The sequence below is a fragment of the Carlito syrichta genome, unplaced genomic scaffold (assembly GCF_000164805.1).
Source record: "Carlito syrichta isolate Samal-C Ts95f unplaced genomic scaffold, Tarsius_syrichta-2.0.1 Scaffold303090, whole genome shotgun sequence".
NCBI lineage: Eukaryota > Metazoa > Chordata > Mammalia > Primates > Tarsiidae > Carlito > Carlito syrichta.
Window position 1 is genome coordinate 13,839 of NW_007247186.1, and position 21,857 is coordinate 35,695.

General features: G+C 57.7%; 1 protein-coding gene across 1 annotated transcript in view; it reads left to right on the forward strand.

The window, feature by feature from the left end:
• DEPTOR (DEP domain containing MTOR interacting protein) overlaps nucleotides 1–21,286 on the forward strand; it is a gene marked incomplete at both ends in the record, with an annotated part of 29,520 nt that extends 8,234 nt beyond the window's left edge. Inside the window, 5 exons of the mRNA XM_021712115.1 lie at nucleotides 4,263–4,441; nucleotides 16,634–16,819; nucleotides 19,361–19,492; nucleotides 19,640–19,710; nucleotides 21,182–21,286. Coding sequence (XP_021567790.1) covers nucleotides 4,263–4,441; nucleotides 16,634–16,819; nucleotides 19,361–19,492; nucleotides 19,640–19,710; nucleotides 21,182–21,286 — 673 coding nt within the window. The remainder of the gene's footprint in view (nucleotides 1–4,262; nucleotides 4,442–16,633; nucleotides 16,820–19,360; nucleotides 19,493–19,639; nucleotides 19,711–21,181) is intronic.
• Nucleotides 21,287–21,857: the final 571 nt, after the last annotated feature.

Sequence of the window (21,857 nt, forward strand, 5' to 3'; positions counted from 1 at the left end):
AAAATTAGCCGGGCGTGGTAGCGCGCACCTGTAGTTCCGGCTACTTGGAAGACCGAGGCGGAAGGATCGCCGGAGCCCAGCAGGTCGAGGCTGCGGTGGCCGGGAGCGGCCACTGCACTCCAGTCTGGGCGGCAGAGTGAGACTCCAATTCAAAAAAAAAAACAAACAAAAAAAGACTGATCATTGGGTATATTGACTTCATGCTATCAGCATATTTATTTAAATATTTTTAAAATTGGTATTATTATATTGGGTATATTTTATATACTGGGGTTACAGGCGTGAGCCACCAGGCCCGGTCCTATATTGGGTATTGATGTAAGCATTTTGTCAGGAGCCAGGCATCTGGTTAAACATAAACTTAAGCTTAATTTAACTTCCTGATTGATGGCATTTTTTCCCAGTTAACAAGTGTAGTACATTCTCTTGGGGTAGAATTTGAGTAATAGAAAACCCAGCTAAAATGAGAAGAAAACGCATTCAAAAAGTACCCCCAGATGCAACCCTTTTAATGTTTAGGTGAAATATTAAATTGTTAAAGCCAGGTAATTGGTGTCATAGATCTAAAGTTTTATGGTTTTGCTGTTTAAATAACTCATCCCTTGAAAGGACATAGCATGGAGTCAGTATACTCAACGAGCAGCCATTTTGGCATTGCCCAGATCTGTGGTGTTTCTTTAGAAGTTCACTCTTCAGCCGGGCTCAGTGGCTCAGCCTGTAATCCCGCGCCTTTGGGAGGCTGAGGTGAGTGGATTGCCTGAGCCCGTGGGTTCGAGACCCGCCTGGGCAGGTAAGACCTCACCTCTACAATAAAATAAAAAAATTAGCCAGGCATGGTAGCGCACGCCTGTAGTTCCAGCTGTGTGGAAGGCCGAGGCAGAAGGATTGCCAGAGCCCAGCAGGTCAAGGCTGCGGTGGCCGGGAGCAGCCGCTGCACTCCAGTCTGGGCGACAGAGTGAGACTCCAACTCAAAAAAAAAAAAAATTCACTTGTCTTTACCCTCTAAGCACTAGCCAAGACAGAACCAGTTTCTCAGAGCAGCTGTTGATCATTGCTTTACGACCCCCTCCCCAGCTTGTTCTGCAAACAAGTTAATCAACTTTTCAAGACCTTCATGACACAGACGCCCCATCACCATGGCAACTGTCATGTGACTGACCCAACCACCTGCCTGCTGTCCATCACCTGATGGCAGTACCTGTGCATACCTGCTCTCTGTGACGACATGGAGCAGACCACTGCCCAATCACTTTAACTGCCCCCATCAAAGGGATAGTTCAAAAAAAATTCGACTTCGAGCAACTAACAACCATTGCTGTGCTAAGCCATGTTCTGACCATGTGGTTCCTTGAGCCACGGTCGCCATGTTTCTTAGCCTTGGCTCCCTCTCCGACTTTGGGCACTTGGGGAGGTGAATCTCCTCTCTCTCTGTCTCTCTCTCTCTCTGTCTCTGTCTCTCTGTGATTTACTTTTTAAAATAAACTGTATTTTCCAATCTAACTTCTGTGCAATTCTTTGCATCTTTCACATGGCACCGGATCGCACACCAGATACTTACACTCCCAGTGGGTCTGACCGAGCATTCGAGAGGCCCGCTGGGATTGTGACCTAACAGTCTCCCTCCTTGGCGTTGCTCCTGGATACTGGTCACATTGGTTCCCACGTTGGGTGGGGCCTTCTCAGTGCTTTGAATTTTCGTCAGCGTCCAGAGAGATCACTATCGCCTTCTTTCTGTTCCTGCCCTGCCCCTACATGCAGTTCCTTCCGTTGTCACACTGCCTTCCCCCGGGCTAAAATGTGCTGGGGATGTCTGACTCCGATGTGGGGCCAGGCAGCTCCGATGTGGGGCCAGGCAGGGCACAGCTCACATGCACACTCAGAACGGGGTGCCCGCAGGGCAAGTGCTGGTTACGCTGGGTGGCTTGTACATTGTGTGGACTCCTGCTGTGGCTCCCAGATTGAGATTTTGGTGGAAATGAATTTGTTCTGTAAAAGGCAAGATGGTACAGAGCATCTTACCACCTTCTGGTTACAAAGTGAAGTGTAGTCGTTATCTGTATGTTATCCTTATCTGTCGAAATACTTACAGAATCCTAATTCAGTTTGACGAAAAGATGGGTTTGATTTTTTTTCTTTCTTCATTTTTTATTTTTTTTAGAAAGAGACAGGGTCTCACTCTGTCATCCAGGCTAGAGTGCAGTGGTCCCATCGTAGCTCACTGCAGCCTCCAACTCCTGGGCTCAAGCCGTCCTTCCGCCTCAGCCTCCTGAATGGCTGGGGTTATACCACGCCTAGCTATTTTTAAGTTCTTTGTAGAGAGAGAATCTCCCTGTGTTGTCCAGGGTGATCTTGAACTCCTGGCCTCAAGCGATCTTCCTCCTGGGCCTCTCAAAGGCCCAGAGTGTGTATTTTCAGTATGCACTTGGATAGTGATGTTATAGCAGGGATCACACACACATGCGTTGCATGTGCTCCTTCAGCAAATACTTTTTGAAAATCCGTTATACTAAGCAATACCTGTGGGCCACACAGACGAGGACTCTGGTCTCGCGAAGCTTGTGGCCACGAGAGCGGTGGTCCCCAGGCCTGCGAGGGGCTTTGGAAGTGGTACAAGGTGCGAATGTGTTGGGGCCAAGGTTTCTTGAAAGAAGTCATGCCTAGCCCCGGAAAGCTGAAGAGGCTGAGTTTCCTCTGTTTTGCCCCCAAGATACCGTGTCTGCGGATCAGAAGGACTGCCTCACTGGGTGTACACACCATCCTCTCGCTTCTCTCCTCAGTGGCCGTCAGGGTGAGGCTCCCGCAGTGGAGCCCTGTGTGCTCCCTGTGTGCAGTGCGTCTCCAGGACCCGCCAAGGTCAGCCTCCCTGCCTTCTGCACCTTCTGAGCTGCTGATGGGTCCCTGGATGGGGCTTCATGCGCTTTTTGCCACTGTTCGTTGATAGGAGTGTCCCAGGTGTTCCACAAAATGAATTGCCTGAAAGCCGAGTCTAGAACAGCTGCTTCTGATTCCATGGGCTGCCCTCTGGGTCTCACCCAGGTTTGTTGTGCGGTGGCTGGAGGGAGGCGGGCCTTGTTGCGTCTGCGGGCTGCTGTCTGCTGCCGCCTGGGCGTCTTGGTCCCTCTCCCTGTGGCCTCACTGCTTCCAGGATCCCAGCCCGTCCTTTGTGGTGGTCTCAGGAGGGTTTTCCAAGGGCAAAGGTAGAAGCTGCCAGGCCTCCGAAAGCCTGGCCTTAGACGCTGCCTGATGTTGTCAGATGCGGTGGCTCATGCCTGTAACGCCAGCACGTTGGGCGGCCGCGGCAGGAGGATCATTGAGCCCAGGAGTTCAAGGCCGGGCTCGCTGTTCTTGGGACTGTGGTGGCTGCCAGCCATGGGGAGGAAATCTGGCCCAGGACCCTGGGGTGGGAAGAGGGCTGGGACCAAATTCCAGGGATTCTAGCCCACGAGAGCTGAGAGGAAGGCCTGGAGGGCTGGCTGCCGCTGCGTGTTGTGCTGGGCTCCAACATCGCCGAGGTGAGGGCATGTGTGACTTCGCCTCGTGTGTGGAGGCAGGGAGGCACATGTGGGCCTGTGGGGCTGGGCTGGGGCGGGGACAGGGCCCAAGGTGTGAGGGCGGGGCCTGAGGTGGGGGCGGCCGGAGGTGTAGAGGCCAGCTGTGCCGATGGGAGTCATGAGGGAGTGGCCCGCGCCTCTGGCGTGCTGAGCATAGCTGCTGTAAGGGAAACATGGCAGATCGGTGGTGGGAACAGCCGTCACTTGCACATGAGTTCAGGACCAAGGTGCCAGCTGACCCATGTGTAGGAAGCCTGCCCGAGTGAGGACAACCGTGGGTGTGCCATGTCCGTTGCGGCAAGGGCAGAGGGGACAGACCCTGCCGCGTCTCCTGCAAGGGCGCTCGTCCTGTGGCCAGGGCCCCAGGGCCCCAGCTCCCGCCTGCTGCCTCCTGTGGTCCATCTCTTGACTCAGCTCACCAGGGACTGAAATGGCCCACAGCGGCGTGCTTGTGGCTCAGACTGGGAAACAGGGGAGCCTTCGGGAAAGACACACTGGCTGGCCCAAGAGGGGGCTGGTGGTCGCACACCTGGATCCCTGGTCCTACAGGCCGCTCCTCTACACATCGGGGCTGCTCGTCCACTCGTGCTCCTTCCAGAGCAGAAGAAACTAGGCCTTGTGCAACGGTCTTCGGTTGCACTGCCACCCCACGTGGTGAAGGCCCCGCCGGCGACCCCCCCAGCAGGCCTCACGGTCCCCCTCTCCCCGCAGGCTGATGAGCCCCGACAGCACACTCCTGCAGGCCCGGGAGGAGGAGGGCGTGCGCTACGAGCGCACCTTCATGGCCTCCGCGTTCCTGGACTGGCTGGTGCAGGAAGGCGAGGCCACCACGCGGCAAGAGGCAGAGCAGCTGTGCCGGCGTCTGGTGGAGCACAGCATCATCCAGCACGGTGAGTGGCCAGCCCCCGGCACTCACGGGCCGCCACCAGTCTCGAGCCTGCCGCCCCTTCTCTCCGGGCCCTCGGTGACTGGGGCCCCGCCTCCCCGCCCCAAGGAGCGCCTGCCCAGCGGGCATGTTGTTTTGCGGGATGGCCACAGGCTGCAGGGGCTCCTGAGGTGCCGGCGGGGCCTCCGGGCTCCCCTGGGAGTGACCACATCACGGCTCCGAACCCTCAGGCTGAGGCCGTCAGGTGCCCAGGTCTCAGCCAGGGAGGTGGCTGCCTCCCCCAGGTCAGTGGAGCAGGAGAGTGGCTGCTTTTGCACTATTGTGCTGCCACCGCCCGAGAGTCTGTCCTGAGGGCCTTCGTGGAAATTTCACCTTCCTCTGGGGCTGAGTCACAGCGATGCAGCCTAACTTACGGGGTCAGCACTAAACAGCAGCCGCGGGATCCACCTCCACTGGGTTCGCATCCGTGGGTGGTTCCTCTGTGGGGTCTGCCTTCGTGGGTTCCCCATCCGTGGGCTGCTCCCCCGTGGGTTCCCCATCAGTGAGTTCTGCCTCTGTGCAGTCCACAAATGTGGGGCCCACCTGCGTGCATTCAGCCAACTACGAAACGCCAGGCGTTTTTCTTGTCCTTGTTCCCGAAACAGTACAGCATACGCCGTATGGGATGTTGTAGACAGCCAGAGGTGATTAGACGCATGCGGCAGGATTGCTCAGGCTACACGTGTCAGGGCCGAGGGGACGCTCCCCTCCACCCTCCGAAGAGCTGCTGAGAGCCGCGGGCGCGGGGCAGCAGGAAGGCACACGCGCTCCCTCAGGTGCCCAGGAGCCATCAGCACCACGACCCCCAGATGCAGCGGAAACTGTACTGTCGCCCTCAGATTCAGCCAAGTCTGGACAGGCAGGGTGGAATCTAATGCGACAGGCCGAGGGAATTCCAGCGGGGCCTGACTGTCTAGATTCCTCCTGGCCCCTCCGAGCCGCCGGCCTGCCTTCTGGCCTAGCAAGCCCGCTCTGCGTCGGGTCTCGGGACTCCCGGTCCGACAAGGCCGGGCAGGTCACTCTTTTCTGACCCGTTTTTACACAGGAACGGCTGCTCTGGGGAGAGGGCTTCTGGCTTCTGTGACCCGCCTAAGGGAAGAGGGATTCTGGCTTCTCTGCCTGGAGGGAGAGAGGGACGGAGAGGTGGGGCAGGACAAGGTTGGGGGAGCTTTGCTTCTGGGGCGCTTGTGTTGGGAGTGGTGTGCTGAGCGCCGCCGTCCACACAGCTGAGCCGCTTTAGATCAGGGGCCTGGGCGTCCTCGGATGGGGCATCTGAGGGAGGCCCCGGAACCGTCCCTGCGGTTGCTGGGGGGGAGCGTTGTCATTCTGTGCTGCCGAGCGTCTCTTCGGACCTGCTGGTGTAAGCCAGCCGTAGCATCTGCTTCCTCCGTCTGGATCGCGAGGGGGGAGCGGCTTGGCTGGCGGGCCTGGCAGGTGCTGCTCATGAGGCCTTGGCGGGGCCGGGGGCCGCGGTGAACGGCGCCGGCCGTCGCCTGCACGAGTCCCAGCTCCGCCTGCTCGCTGCCTCCCCCCTCTTGCCTGTGGAGTGGGGATGACCCCGCAGGCTGGTTGGAGAGTGCGGGGGTATGCAGCGCCCTTACCCGGTGGCCGCTCCGGCACGCTCGGTCCGGCTGACCCGTGCGCTGCAAGGGGTGCCGGGGAGCCTGAGCGAAGGGCTGGGACCTGGGGCGTTTCGGCTGAGAGTCTGCAGGAAGGGCGGTCAGGCCAGGCGGGGCGGCTCACGCCTGCAGCTCTGGTGCTTTGGAAGGCTGAGGTGGGAGGATCGTTTGAGCCTAGGAGTTCGAGTCCAGCCTGGGCACTGTGGCGAGACCTCACCTTTACAACAAACAGAAGGTGCCTGGACGTGGTGGTGTGCGCCTGTAATCCCAGCTACTCAGGAAGCTGAGGTGGGAGGATTGCCGTAGCCCAGGAGCTGGAGGCTGCAGTAGCTGTGATTGTACTGTTCCATCCCAGTCTGAATGAGAGTGAGACCCTAAAATTGAAGGAAAAAAAACGGGGAGCAGGGTGATCCTTGAGTCAGTCATGCTGCAAAAACCCTTCTCTAACCTCACTCCCACTCAGGCCTAGGATTTGTGTCTCAAGGTTAAGAAGATAACAGTGGTGCTGGCTGGGCGTTGTGGCTCAAGCCTATAATCCCAGCACTTTGGGAGGCCGAGGTGAGGGGATTGCCTGAGCCCATGGGTGACCCACGGGTTAGAGAACAGCCTGGGCGACTTGGGGAAACCTCATCTCCACCATAAAATCAGAAAATAATGTGGGCGTGGTTGCACACACCTGTAGTTATGGCTGCTTGGAAGGCTAAGGAGGAAGGATCGCCTGAGTCCAGCAGGTCAACACTGGGGTGCCCGTGAGCGTGCCACTGCACTCGAGCCTGGCGACGGAGTGAGACTCCAACTCAAAAAAATAAAGATAACAGTGGCATTATAGAGATGAAAGGAACTTAAGGTGACGGTATCTGGAGCAGTTTCCACACACTGCAGAGTGCAGCCTTCAGTGGGTCAGGAAACAGAGAACCACTCCAGCATTTACAAATAAAACTTTAAGCTGATGAGACTCTCACTACTCCAAGTGTGACCCGTGGACCTGTGGTGCCACTTGGGAGCCTGGCAGAAATGCAGAATCCCTGTCCCCTCCCACATCCCACTGAACCTGATCCCGCATGACTTGACTGCACGTTCCAGTGTGAGATACACTGGGTCAAATCCAACTAGAATAGAAAAGACAGAAGGTATTTATGTAGCAGGAATAAGCATCTTTCTGCAAAACATGCATTTCAGTCACACAGACACCGTGGAAGCCCAGGGGCACATTCAGGTGTGTGTTGGGTTGGGACCCGAAAAGCCTTTGTCCCTGTGTGTTGGGGTCAGATATCGTGACAGCCTCTGTTCCGGAGGTGCTGGTTGGCATGGCACGTGGTGTCTCCCAAGGGGTTCTTCCTGTACCAGGTGCCAGTGCCCTGACACCTTAGTGCTGGTTTCAGTCCACCAGGAGGGGCGGCTGGGCGGGACAGCACAGAGCCGGTGCCGTCCTGATCTTGGGTCATCTTTTTGGGACCCTGAGATGGTCCCAGAAGCAAATGGAGAACAGGAGAACACGGGCCGTCGATTTCACTTATGTGTTGACTCCACACTGTGTGCTGGACACTTCTAATCATTTTGCCCTTATTCACTTACTTAAACGCTTAAGCCCTATGAGGTAGGTTTTCTTCTTTTTTAAGAGTTATTTTATTGTGGTAAGAACACTTGATATGAGATCTACCCTCTTAACAAATGTTCACATGTCCAGTGCAATAGGGTGGGTAACGTCACCTTTATTTTACAGATCTGGAAGTGAAGGCACCAGAATTAAGTCATTTGTCTGAGTTCTTTCAGGGGAGAATGTCCAGCTGGGCATTGCTATGTAAGAGTGAAATTGGAGGTGGGTGAATGACAGGATTTCCCAGGAAACGCGATGTGACTGGTTTAGAGTTGGGTCTGTCACCTTTGCTGCACACAGAAGGAGTCAGTGACACCACCTTCTAGGAGAAAGTCAGCCTCTTCACTGGGGTCTGCTGGCTCATGCTGTCCGCCTTGGCTTTAGAGAGGGGGTGGAGGACAGGCCGTGAACAGCTTCCATGTGACCTCTGGGAACGAGAAACTGCACTCTCGTGTGCAGTTTGCCACAGTGTGATTTGCAACATGGTGGACACAAATGCCTGAACGGCTCCATGGGAGGATGAAGCAGAGGCAGTGCTGATGACCGTCCTGGGCACAGAAGCTGCTGTGGTTTCTGGGAGGACATGCGCGCTCTGTGTGGAGCCAGCTTCCCAGCACAGCGGTCCGTCTCTAGGCCACAGGCTCTCATGTGGAGTCGAGACACCCTGGTGCCGTGCCTGTTTGTGCCAGTGCTGCTGAGAATGCTCGTGTTGCAAGCAAGGCTCTGAGCTGTCTGACTGGTGGTTAACTTCCTGGGTTAAACAGTGCCCAAGGCAGCTTAAGGCTATGAGCAGAAGGTTTCTGGTACGGGTGGCTCCCTCGTAAACTCGCCCAGCGTGACGCCCTCACTGGCTGCACTCATGAATAGCAACTGCACGGTGTGCTTGCGTCAAGGTGGGCTTGCAGGACGTGCTGGGAATGTGCGCATGCATGTGTGTGCGTATCTGTACAAATGTGTGTGAGCTTCCCTCACACGTACATCTTTCGCTTTTGAATTTATTGATGTTCGCTGTGTGCCAGGCACTTGGCTAAATACTTCATATGCTTTAATATATTGTGTATTTTACACATATGTGCTTCACATGTATGATTTATATCTTGCATGTGTGATCTCAAGTCCTCCCAGCAATCCTATGGCCTTGGCCTTATTGTTACGGTTTTAGAGGGGAAAGCTGAGGTTTGTGTCCCGCCTCTGGAGGGTGTCTGTGGAGGGGTGTGTGTATGTGTGTGTGCGTGCACATGGGTGTGTGCACCCAGGTGTGTGTGTGGGGGGTGGTGTCTGCCCGGGTATGTGGGGGAGTGCAGATGTGTGGGGAGGAGGTCATCTGCTCAGGTGTGTGTGCCCAGTGTGTCTGCCAGGTGTTTTGGGAGGGGCTTGTCTGGGTGTGTGTGCTCAAGTGTCCGTCCACCTGGGTATTTGCATGTGGGTGTGTGCAGTTGTGTCTGTGTGAGTTTATCTTCCCTGGTGTGTGCAGATAGATGTGTGTGCTGCCCGGGTGTGTGTGTGCAGGTGTGTCTGTGGGTGTATCTTCCCTGGTGTGTGTGCCAGAGCAGTGGTGTGAGCTAGGTCTGTGGAGGGACAGGACAGGCTGGATTCCAGTCTCAACTTCTGCACCCTCTGAGTGGCCATGTCTGCATTCCTTAACCTTTCCATTTCTCAGACTTTGGATTTATTAAGTGAGAGTCACTGCGCGCCTTCGAGAATGTTTGTTCCTGGAGACACGCGGGCATTCTGCGCTTGGGGCTGCACTGGACGACTCGGCCTGCGCGTGGTTGGACTCATGGCCAAGACTCATGGTGTTGGCAGGAGATGCAGTAGCGGGTCATGGGAGAAACGGGCCTCAGGCAGACAGTATGTGGATGTCCAGACACAGCCACCCGGGTCCTTCCTCCAGAAGGCAGCATGCTGCGCGCTGCCGCTGTGAAGTGCAGCCATGTGCGGTGTCTCCCCAGGGGTGCCCTTGCTGGGGCCAGGGGGAATCTGCCCTGGGCCTCTCACGGTCCTCTGAAAACTCAGCTCACAACAGGCAGATGGATTGGAGGAAGGGCGTGCACGTGTGTGCGCCTGGATGCAGGGAAAGGTGCGTACATCTGTGGGCGTGTACATGGGGAAAGGTGTCCACGTCTGTTAGCCTGCACATGGGAAAGGCGTACGCGTCTGTGGGCGAGCATGCGAGGAAAGGCATACACATCTGTGGCGTGTACACGGGGAGCAACGTGCATGTCTGGGCGAGCATGCGAGGAAAGGCATACACGTCTGTGGCGTGTACACGGGGAGCAACGTGCATGTATGGGCGAGCAAGCGAGGAAAGGCATGCGCATCTGTGGGTCTGGGGACAGAGGGGCACGTCTGTACAGGGCCGCGTCTGGGGAGAGCCGCCGTGCTCACTCAACATCCCCAGGGGGAGCAGGAGCTGAGAAGCCCTTCTTCCGGGGGAGGGGGGGTCAGAGGCGTGGGTGATGACGGCAGAGGGCTGCGAACGAGTGTGAGGCAGGTCCGTGGCGGGAAGGACACACGGTGGCCTGGGGCGAGGTTTCTTGGGCCCACAGGCAGGCGGTGGCTTGTGACAAGTGCCCAGGCGTGGGGACAGGTGGCAGTCTTCCTCCCTGCCGTCGAAGTTCAGCTAATGGAAGCTCAGGGCCGGGGCCGGAGATCTTGTTTTTCAGCAGGTGTGGACTTCAGCCAGCTACGGAATTTCAAAGAAAAACCTCCCGCCCTGCTTTGGCGGCAACAGAGGACAGAGAGGCAGGAGCGGGGAGGCCAGGGAGACCTTGAAGCTCTGTCCTCGGTTTTGGGGTGTTGTTTCTGAGCCCAAGGGTTTTCTTGGGGGCTGCTCCTGTGGGCCCTGTGCCCACCCAGCTGGCCACTCTGGAGCCTTCCAGACTCCCGTGGGAGAGTAAGCGTTCCCCACTGTCAGGTGTGTGCACATGTGTGCCAGCGGCCTAGGCAGCCCCATCAGCACGGCTCAGCAAACAGCTCCGCCTCCTCGGCCAGTGACTCGGGAACCTGTGCAAGCCCGGCTCCCAGATGCCAACACGGGTCGCCCCGCAAGCTGGCCCTTCTGTGAAGGATGACCTGGCGGCTCTTCCCTGCACAGGGTCACTGGAGAATGAATGCTTGCAGTTGGAAAGCCTTTGAACGTTGAGTCTGCCTCTTGTGAGCCTCAGTCACCGGCTGCCGCCCACAACCTGACTGGCTGTGAACAGGCTAACGCGCACGAGCCCTCCTCGTGCCTTTGGGCTTAGCCCTCAGCCCACTGCGCCGAGATAGGCAGTGGCATCATCTTCGCCTTCTTTTTTGAGTCAAGGTCTCACTCTGTCGCCCACACTGGGGTGCAGTGGCACAGTCACAGCTCATTGCGGCCTTGACATCCTGGCCCCGGGCGACCCTTCTGCTTCAGAAATGAGTGCTGGGTGGGCACACGCAGGCAGGTCGCTCTGTTGCATCAGCTTGTTGAATCTGCGTATGCGATCAGCGCACTGTGCACTGTTAGTCCTGTTTTTGCAGATGAGGATGTGGAATCATTCCCTGCTCCCAAAAGTTAAACTTGCAGTGGAAAAAAATAAAAACGTGGGTAGGCCGTTTCCTCAATCTGCTTTAGAATTGAACATTTCAGGTGCAGTCTCAGCAGCGGCCATAATCTGATCCAATCTTCTACCTTCTCACTGTGTAGTTCAGGCACTTTCCCCAGGCTGCCTTGTGCTTGTCTCTGTCTTGCTGTTTATTTGGTTGGACCCACAGGCTCCGCTGAATGTGTTGTGCAGATAGAAGATCCTGGGTGAGATCGAGTGGTAAGATGGACACACAGTGCAGGGTTGGTTTTGGTGAATAGAAGACAGACCCGTGGCTGCACCTGGCCCAGCCCCCAGGAGGTGTGGAAGGAATGGCAGCTGCTTGCTCAGGTCGCTCTCCAGAAGCATGTTGGGCACGTCAGCCGGAGGTTCTTCCCTCGTGGATGTGTCGCAGCTGTGAGAACTGCTGTCCTCAACATTGCTGTGGCTTTTTCTGTCGTGTGTAAACGGATGCTCGCACTACAGCCCGTGTTTGGCTCTGAGGCTTGAGCTCCTGACCTTCCTGCCTGGCACCTGGCGCCCGCCCTGGTGCTGTCACAGTGTGCGGTTCTATGCGCCCGGACAGGCGCTTGGCAAGAGAACAGGGAAGTCAGTCCTCAGCACCAGCTCCCCCTGAGTGGGGTGGTCAAAACAGCCAGCCTCACAGCCAGCACCACGTGGCCTCTCGGTGGCTCAAGTCCTCCGCTGAGCGCAAGGGGTCGTCTTGGTGGGACGTGCAGGCAGGGCTCTCGGCTGACTGGAAGCACGTGTCAGGCCTCCTGAGTGTGCAGGAAGCGGGATTCTGATGAGCTCCTTCCCTTCCGGTCAGAGGCGCTGCGGTGCTCATCCTGGCATCTGAAGGCTGGAGCTGGGCCAAGCTTGAGAGCCTGCCCTTAGGCGGGGAACTGCGTCCACCCTCCGTCCCGCACCGGCTGCTCTCCAGCTCTGCCCTGCCCGGCACTCCTGGCTGCGCACCCGTGTCAGTCGCCCCAACCGGACGGGCTCCGGGCGGGAATCCTGCCGGGGCTGGGCTCGCACATGCAGTGGCCGCAGTGGTCCCCGCAGCGCCGCCCCCTTGCCACACCACCACCTCCCAGGGCCTTCCTCTAGAACTTTCCCAGCAGCTTCTGGCTCTGCTTCTCAGCCCCTGGCTGCACCTCAGTTTCTCTAGCTGATCCCCACCCCAGACAGCGGGTCTGGGCTGTCTTCTCTGTTTAGTTCTCGGTTCTTTTGGAAAACTCCTTCTTTCTGTCACACGTGTTCCCTGTTCCCCCTGCTCCAGCCAGGAATGCATGAACACGCCCAGGTGTCTTAGTGTCACAGAGCACAACCAGGAGTGAGGCTGACTCTGGTGAACCCTGTTCTTTTTCTTAAATGCTTTTATTTTAAAGATGTGGGGTACAATTCAGGGTTAGTGTACAAAAGTTCATTATGCAGGCACCCTTGTTGATGAGGTATGCCCCCTCTGGTGAACTCTTATCATTGGGACTGTGGAACCATTAAGCTGAAAGTTAAGAAAGACACACACATGTATGCACACATAAACACGCACACACACACCCTGATTGCAACTGGAAAAAGATGTGTGTTGATTAACATTCTTAACCATGTTTGATTTAATTTGGAGAGTAATGTTTTAAAAAATCATTTGCATGCTATTTTAAATTAGCATACAATGTCAGAGCCTCAAGCCTATCTCCTAGCTCTTTTTCCAAAGAGCAACCGTCACCCTCCTGCTCCTCCGAGTGCGACGTTTGGTCAAGGAAGAGCTCCCTCCCTCTCTCCTCTCCTCTGAGGAGGCCACAAGGCAGGTCCGTGTTCTTCACATCTTGTCTCAGCCACTCCCGGTGTGCCCAGCAGCCTCCATCTTAGGCCCCTCCTCGTTGCCGAGAGCGAGAGTGCAGCCTCCTGGGGGTTGCCAGGACGTGGGGACAGGGGTGACGGCAAGGAGTATGAGGAAGCACCACCCCTGCGTGCCTGTCCTGAGTACAGGATGGTGCCCTCCCGTGGCCGAGGCTGCTCAGGGTGCCGCACCCACGAGGGGTGGACTTGCTGTGGCTGACCTGTCCCTGGGGGCCACCAGACCAGCGCTGCTGTGGAGATGGGGCCCGCGCCACAGACACAGTCCTCACGGGTGGCTTTATTCTTTCCAGTAGCCGTAGCAAACAGAGTGGGAAGAGATCAGTCTTTGGAATACACTTTCACTCCCTGTCTTCAAAATATTCCCATCTTGAAATACAGTCTTTATGAAGAAAATTGATGTGCTGTTTTATGCTTTTTCATGCAAATTTTCCCAAGTCTGGAGATCGCCTCATGCGGGGCTCCAGGCTGGGGGCTGCGGTCTGGAGAACACAGCTCCACAGGCCTTTCGGGACCAGAACCTGGGGAGCATGCCCTCGTCACGGCAACCTTTGCTCCTCTGGGACCGAGGTTCCTCAAGTCTGCGTTCTGTGTGCCAGTTCGGGCCCCTGAACAAACGGAGGGGCCAGCCGTGTTGGTGACAGCGGGTGTCCCGCATTCCCAGCGTGAGGATTTTTCGGTCGTGCCTGCCTTCTCTCCCCGGTTTTGGTGAGGAAGCTGCAGCCCAAAGAGAGTCGGAAGTCACCCCGAGAAAGCTCCGTGAGTGGCAGAGCTGGAAACGAGTCCAAGGTCCAGACCACAGCTGCCTCCTGCCCTGGGGGCCGCTGGCCTGAGCTCTTGGGTTCTCTTGAAGATTAAACAGTGTCCCATAAAACTGCCCACGTGTGGCCACCAGACGGAACGGACACCCAGTTCTTTTGCTTGATTTGTGTTTAGGCATCTGTCGTGTTTACAGCTTCCGTTTCTACTTTTTCTTTCCACTCTGTTCTTACCTTTGATTTTTAAATGTTTCCATGAGTCAGATAGCTGGCTGCCATTGTTCGGATTGGCCCTGATCTGGGGAGTTCTCTTTTGGCCGGTACATGACCCAGCATGTACAGGGTGCTTTTCTCACCCTGGTCCTTACCTCGGGGTCCTGCCGGGTTTTGCAGGCAGAAGAGCAGCGTTTTTGGTGGTGTATTGGCCACACCAAGACTTTCCAGGAGCTGTTGGCTTCTATGTGTTTATTAGCGTCCCTGGCTTTGGATAGAAGAATAAGGGACTCTGGTTGCTTTTCCACAGATGGAACCTCGAGACCAGGGCCTGCACACACCCGTTCTGTAGGGAGGTGAGGGTCACAGTGATCACAGACACAGTGATCACACACACCCCCGACTGGGGGTCCTTCTTTCTGACCTCTCCGTGCTTCTGAGTAGGGCACTGTCTTTGACGTGGTGTGGGCATCCCATAAGCAGGGTACACTTGCTTGCTTCCCTAGCCCTTACCTCGGGCCTCCAGACCTGAGCTCGGGATGCGTCTGGGCCGCAAACAGCAGAAAATGTTGCCGTGCCGGTAGGTTCCTCCTGTTCTGAGGCAAGACACCCATCCCCCACCTCACCCCGGCTAGAATCCAGGCTGAGGCCCCTGCTGGCCCCATCCGTCTCTCCCTGCCGGTCCCAGTGACCCCGCCCCCTTCTGCACCTGGGCAGATGAAGATGGCCTGACGGGTATCACATGAGATTGCTTAGTGTCCCTAGGGCTCCTTCCTGGGTGCACCAGGCAGGTGAAGATGGCCTGCTGGGTATCGAGTGAGACTCTGCTCAGTCACTCTAGGGCTCCTGGCTGGACCTGGGCAGGTGAAGATTGCCTGATGGGTACCTAGCAAGAGTTACCTCTTCACCTGGGCAGGGTGGTCTGCCTGGGTCTCGGCCTGCATTTCTAGGGCCAGAACTGGGTCATGTGACTGCCTGATGGAAGGCTGCTGGTGAGTCTATGGGAGGAGGAAGGGAGGTAGTCTTGGACACACCGTCAGTGTCTCCAGCCACAAGGACAAGGGCCTCTCATGACAGACTGGGCGCGTGGGCGTCACGAAACAGCTTCTTCCTGTGCCCACATGGCTCCTTTCACTGCAGGCGAGACTCAGGCCCGGGAGCGTGCAGTGTGAGTGCCTTCGTCTCGACGTGTGTGCTTGGCTGTGCGCGTGTCAGGCGTGCCAGGTGAAGGGCATGAGTAAGCTGCCTGCACTGCCTTGGCAGCACTTCTTTACATCCAAAACAGTTCCAGAATGCAAAGCTTTGCTTTTAAGCGGGAGAGACTTCCTGCCTCTTCTGTCTTATCTAAAGGGAAGGTGAGTACACATGTAATAATACATAAGATGCATGAGGACAGTCCTAGTGGTGTATAGAATTTTGAATTTCACAGCCAAGAAAAAGGATGTTGGGTTTTTTTGGTAAACTCTGTTTTTGCCATCGTTTCATCCAACGCTGGGCAAGAAGAGTCACCCTCACTCACTGCGTGGCAGTGTTTGCTTTCATTTCCGTGATGTTCTCAGAACGACCCCCATCTTGCACATGTCAGCGGTTGCCAGGCGGTCGGGCCTCAGGGGAGGGGGCTGTGGAGGGTCCCATGGCGTGGGCCTCCTCTTCACGATGGAACCGTGTGTGTCCCGGCTGTCAAGGAAGTTGCACAAGTCCCTGCACGTGTGCAGGCGGACACACACGTGCTCATGTGCACACACACTCAACATGGGTGTGTCAGAGCTGGTGGATCTGAATAGGCCTGCAGACTGTCCCAGCGTCAGTGTCCCCACTTATATTGTCCTATGGTCATTTGTGTGAGGTCCCCAGGGAGGGGACCTGGAGAGGGAAGGGAGTTCCCTGTGCTCTGTCACTGTGGGTTGTAACAGCTTTACTAAGAGTGGCTTCACACCCCACACGATTCACCCGTTTGACGTGTGCTGTCCCATGGGGTTTGCACCTTCACAGTGTTATGTATCAGCAAGACAGGTGAGTTTAGAATGTTCCATCACCTCAGAAGGTAACCCTGCACTTAGCTGCGCCTCCAGCTCCAGTCCCTTGACCATCCCCAGAAGAGCTGGTCAGCAAATGTTTTGTTTTGTTTTGTATGAGTTGGAGTCTCACTCTGGTGCCCAGACTGGAGTGCGGTGGCACGCTCACAGCCACCCCAGCGTCAACCTGCTGGGCTCCAGTGATCCTTCCGCCTCAGCCTTCCAGGGAGCCAGCACCACAGGCACGCGCTACCACACCCGGCCAGTTTTTGATGCATTGTAGAGACGAGGTCTTGCCAGGTTGCCCAGGCTGGTCTCGAAGCTGCAGGCTCAGGCAGTCCACTCACCTTGGCCTCCCTAAGTGCTGGGATGCCAGGCTGAGCCACCAAGCCCTGCCAGCAAATGTCAAGAGACCTGACCCGTGGGTGGAACCCGTCCGCGTGTGGCTGGCCATGAGCCCTGCGGTGCCTGTGGCACAGAGCCCTTTCCCGGGACTCGCCCCGCTGGCTGGAGTCTGACGGCCTCGTTGCTTTCTTGCCGCCAGTATCCAACAAGCACCCGTTCGTGGACAGCAACCTCCTCTACCAGTTCAGGATGAATTTCCGGCGCCGCCGGCGGCTGATGGAGCTGCTCAGCGAGAAGTCCCCGTCCTCCCAGGAGGCGCACGACAGCCCTTTCTGCCTGCGGCGGCAGAGCCAGGACCGCCGCAAGTCCGCCAGCTTTATGTCGGGTAGGCCCACGTCGGGTGCATGTGCTTGTCTTCTCGGGTGGTCGCCTGGCGGCTCGCCTCGTACGGTTTTGTTCTCAAGCGTGTTTCATTTTCCATAATTCAGAAGTAGGCAGGAACACCCCCAAACGAACAAAAGCCCCCCAGCTGTCCTGGGCAGCCACTTAGAGGCCCAGGTTCTGCTCTGTAAACGACGTCCTGGTCTACAACAGACCTTGCGGGCTCTCACTCATACCTTATTTCCAAGCCACTCCAGCGTGTCATTGATTCAGTTCTGTCCAGCACCACTTTGGAAAACTGTCTACTCTGAGACACTCTGAGAGTGATGAAAAGACATCTGTGGGCAGAGGTGTGGGGACAGCGAGAGGTGGCTGAGGCCCTCGGCACCAGGAGCGGCGGCGAGCAGAGCCTGTGAGCGGCAGACAGGACACTCCAAGCACCGTGGCGGGCGCTGCCAGAAGCCAGATGGCCCAGGGTGGGTGGGCCTCCCTGTGGATGTGGTGGCTGGCGTCCCTGAGGGCAGCCCCACTGCCCGTGACTGAACCGAAGCACGCGTCGCCCATGGAGGGCGCTCCGGGGCGTCTTCAGCAGCTCTGCAGACGCAGCCCCCGCTCCAGAGAGGGGTGGGCTTAAGCTCTGAAAGCCCCTGTGGGACCAGCCCAGAGCAAGCCTGTCACATCCTGCCTCGTGGAGGTGATGGCGAGAACACTTGGACAGCCCCGCCTGGAGCAGTCTGTGCACGGCACAAGCCAGGCCTCCTCCCTGATGGCTCGCTTAGTTCTTGCCATGCCTAAGAGAAGGTGTACAGCGTCAGGGGCCTCCCCAGGCCAGAGCGGTGACCGAGCTGGGTCTCGCGCGGCTTCGTCTTCCCCACGACCCCCGCCAGGCCACCCTCCCCACCCCAGCACTCCGTTCCCCAGACACAGGTGGCAGAGTGTGAGACAGAGCCTTGGGGGCAAGACTGGTGGCTGGAGCTGGGCCCAGGTTCCTGGAGGCTCTTGGGGCCCCCCAGGGGCTCCCCGGGGGTCTAGGCCAGGCGGCCCCATGGTGTCTCTCCAGGTGGCTGTCCACCCGCCACTGCTGGGGTTTGCCTGGTTCTGGCCCCCGTCCCGATACTGGAGAGGAGAACGGAGCAGCCAGGAGCACCAGCGATGCCGGCGCTGCTTCGGTGCTTGTGAACCTGACTCTGCGGGCGCTTTGTTGTGTTGCTCATTCCATCAGCCGCTTCCCTGTTGAGAGCCCACCTGCGCTGACGGAGAAGCCAGTCAGAGCGTGGAAGGCACTGCCCTCATGTCACAGCCTCAGCATGTGCTCTGAGTTGTGCTATCGTAGCTTTTGTTTTTTTGAGTCGTAGTCTCATTCTGTCGTCCAGGCTAGAGCGCAGTGGCACACTCACGGCCTCCCCAGCGTCGATCTGCTGGCCTCTGGTGATCCTTCCGCTTCAGTCTTCTGATTGTCTTCCCGTTTGATATTTTTTGTATCTCTTAGAGACAGGGTGTCACTCCACGTCACCCACGTTGGAGTGCAGGGGCATGATCACGACTCAGTGCAGCCTCGGCTTCCTGGGCTCAGGTGGTCCTTCTGCCCCAGCCTCCTGAGTGACTGGGGCTACAGGTGCACACCACCATGCCCGGCTAATTTTCAGAATTTTTTGTAGAGATGAGGTCTTGCTATGCTGCCCGGGCTGGTCTTGAGCTCCTGGGTTGAAGCGGTTCTCCTGCCTCAGCCTCCCGAGGGCTAGGACTGCAGACACACCACCACCATGCTGGTCTGCGCGCTGTGTCTGCAGCCCCTTCCGCCTTGGCTCCAGGGGAGCGCGTGGTCTCGTGCGGAGTGGAAAGGCATTCTGGCCGCCGTGGACCCCTCCAGCGGGCGGCCTGCGCTTCAGCTCATTGCAGCAGGGCTGCTCAGCAAGGCCATGCAGATCTTGAAGTGCGTCGCTCCGTGTGCACAGCCGCATCCACTCCTTGCGTGCGGCCTGTGAGGCAGCGTTGTTCAGCCTTGCCGTCAGGGAGCCCGAGGCTCGGGGAACCGCCAAGAATGCCCAGGCTGCCCTGCGAGGGGCAGAGCTGCTACTCCCGATCTTGCTTTTCTGACCGCGCGGCCAGAGTGCTTTTTCTGGCCTGCTGGGTCTCGAAGCCAGGAGCCGCGTGCTGGGGAGGTGAGCCCACCCTCCTCCCCTGACGTGACCGTGTGTCTCCTGCCATGTCTCTCCAACCACGTCTCTGACCATGCCTATCTGACCGTATCTTTCTGACCCTGGGTCTCTGTGTCTCTCTGACCTCATGTCTCTGACCGTGTTCCTGACTGTGTCTGTCTGACCGTGTCTCTCTGACTGCATGTCTCTGACCATGCCTGTGTCTCTCTGCATCTCTGACTGTGTCTCTCTGACTGCGTGTCTCCAACCATAAGCCTCTGACTGTGCGTGTCTCTGTGCCTGTCAGACCGTGTCTCTCTGACCTTGTCCCTCTGACTGAATGTCTCTGACTGCATGTCTCTGTGTCTCTCTGGCCGCGTGCCTCTGACGGCGTCTCCCGCCCGCAGTGAGCCCCAGCCAGGAGGTCAAGGCCGCATCCGTGGGGCGGAGGAGCAGTGTGAGCAGCAGTGGCAGTGGCTACTTCAGCAGCAGCCCCCCGCTCGGCAGCAGCCCCCCCGTGCTCTGCAACCCCAAGTCCGGTGAGTGCAGCCCAGGGGGTCCCCGGGTGGGCCGAGGCCGAGGAGGCCCCTGGGGCAGAAGGAGGTGGCGGGCAGGGCGGCACCCCTGCAGACCCAGCAGCTGCAGCACATGTTGGCGCCGGGCCTGACACTGTGTCTGTCCCGCAGTGCTGAAGAGGCCCGTCACGGCAGAGGAGCTGCTGACCCCCGGGGCCCCGTATGCCAGGAAGACCTTCACGGTAGGCGGCGATGGCCCTCCTCCCGTGCTGCTCTGCCATGTCGGCCGTCAGGGTGGCGCTGACGGCCGGAATTGAGAGCGCCTTTCTGATCTGACTTGGGCGTAATTGCGCAGCAGGCTCCCGGACCCGAAGGCACCGGCCTGCGTTCGGACGGGACGTGCTTTATGATCGTACCGCATTTCACTTTCCTCTGATGTGTCCTTTCAAGAAAGAGGTTTCCCTGTGCATGTGTTCTCACGCGTTTGCAGAGTTCAAGGCATGTGTCAGAGCAGGTGATACTGGAATTCCTCCTGCAGGACAGTTAGCTCTGAAAATCACTCGGGATGCTGGGGAGCCTCGGGGAGGGAAGGAACGCCGGAGTAGCCAGTTCCCCCCAGGCTTGGTGCGTGGACACTGTCCGTGCCTGGGGGCAACACCCACCCTTCACGGGGCCTCAGCTTCCTGCTGTGATGCTGGACCCTTCCCCAGAACCAGAGTGAGCTGGGGACGTTGCCCACCCCCTCCCGTCCCCTGGAATCAGAGTGAGCGGTGGACGCCTCCTGCCCCCATCCCCTTCTCGGCCCCCTCTCGGCCTGACGACGCCCTCCTGACACCCTTCTCTTTCCTTCCTCGTTTGACTTTCTGTCCGTACTTGGTCACGCTGCACACTCCTGCAAGGACCACTCCCAGTTCTGAGTATGAGGAGTTGGCAGAAGGACACCGATGGCACATCTGTGTCTGGGAGAAGGTGATGTGTGCACTGAAGGTGAAATGAGGTGGACAGGCCAGCAGCAGCAAACCCTAAAACCATGGATGGGCCTCAAAGTCTTTTGAGAATTTTCCACTCCAAAAAAAATTCCCATTTGCGTCTGTGTCTTCAGTCTCCAGCATTCAAGAGATAGTAGATCTTTGTGATTTTGCATGAGGTGCCATCACTGTTCGTTATCGAGAGCGACTGTCTTGTTTGTTTAGGCGGGATTTGTGTCAAGTGTGTCGGCCTGTGACAGAGTGTCCCTGCAGGTCTTAGCGACAGTTTCTGCCAAGAAGGCGCCCTCTGGTAGTGGACAACTTTTGATTACAGCCCGCTTGTGGACTGTAAATTTAGGTGCCTTTTCACTTTTTCTTCTTGGTGGAGAAAATTGGTTTTTAGAAAGCCAAGAGTCTTCGTGCCCTTAGTGACTTGGTCGTCACTCTAGATCTTGGTGACGTCTCACATGGGTCCAGGGAAAGAGAGCGAGCTCGGAGAAACCATGTCTGGAGGGACACTTGACCGCGTCTCCGGGGCCTCCCAGCCATGGCACGTCCTGAAGAGAGGCCGCCTGCCTCGTCTGCTGAACCGCATCCTGGGCAGCGCCTCCGTGAGAACAGCCGTGTGCTCCGCTCCCTGATCGAGACCCAGAGGGATGCTCGGTCATGGCACACGTGGGCCCGGCCCGGCCCCTGGCAGGCCGGCCGCCAGGGACGCCGCTCACGCGGATGCTTTCCTCTGCAGATCGTCGGCGACGCGGTGGGCTGGGGCTTTGTGGTGCGAGGGAGTAAGCCCTGCCACATCCAGGCTGTGGACCCCAGCGGCCCGGCTGCCGCCGCCGGAATGAAGGTACCGGCTGTCTCTCCTGCCGCCTTTCGCGCCTGTCCTGGGCTTCGGGCCAGCGGGGCCGGGTTCTTTCTCAGGCCTGTCTGGGCCCTGCCGTGTCTGCGTCCCGTTCTCCAGAGCTGCCTGGCCTCTGCCGTGGTTGGGGCCGTGTGCCCTTCTCCCCGCGCTCCTGCTTCCGCTTTGCCGTGTTGCCTTCTCCTTTCTGAGTGGGGTGGGACAGAGCCGGGCTTGCAAACGGGCGTCCAGGCCAGCAGGCTCTCTGTCCTCCCAGGCCTCACTGCAGCCTCCCCAGGCCTCGCACCTCCCTCGGCCAAGCCTGTGGTTGGAAGATGTGTGTGTTTCCTTTTGCTTCGATCTCACGTGCTAATCCTGCTGTTTCTGTTCCCCGAGGCATCGTCCTGTGGGGTTTGCGCCGCAAGTGGCCACAGACGGAGACCACAGACGGAGCAGATATTCCCCCATGTACCAACCAGCCCGACCCTGCTTAGCTCCCAAGCTCAGATGAAATGGGGCGTGCTCAGGGTGGCGTGGCAGTGGGCAGACACAGCAGATGCCAAGAAAAAGAAAACTGAGC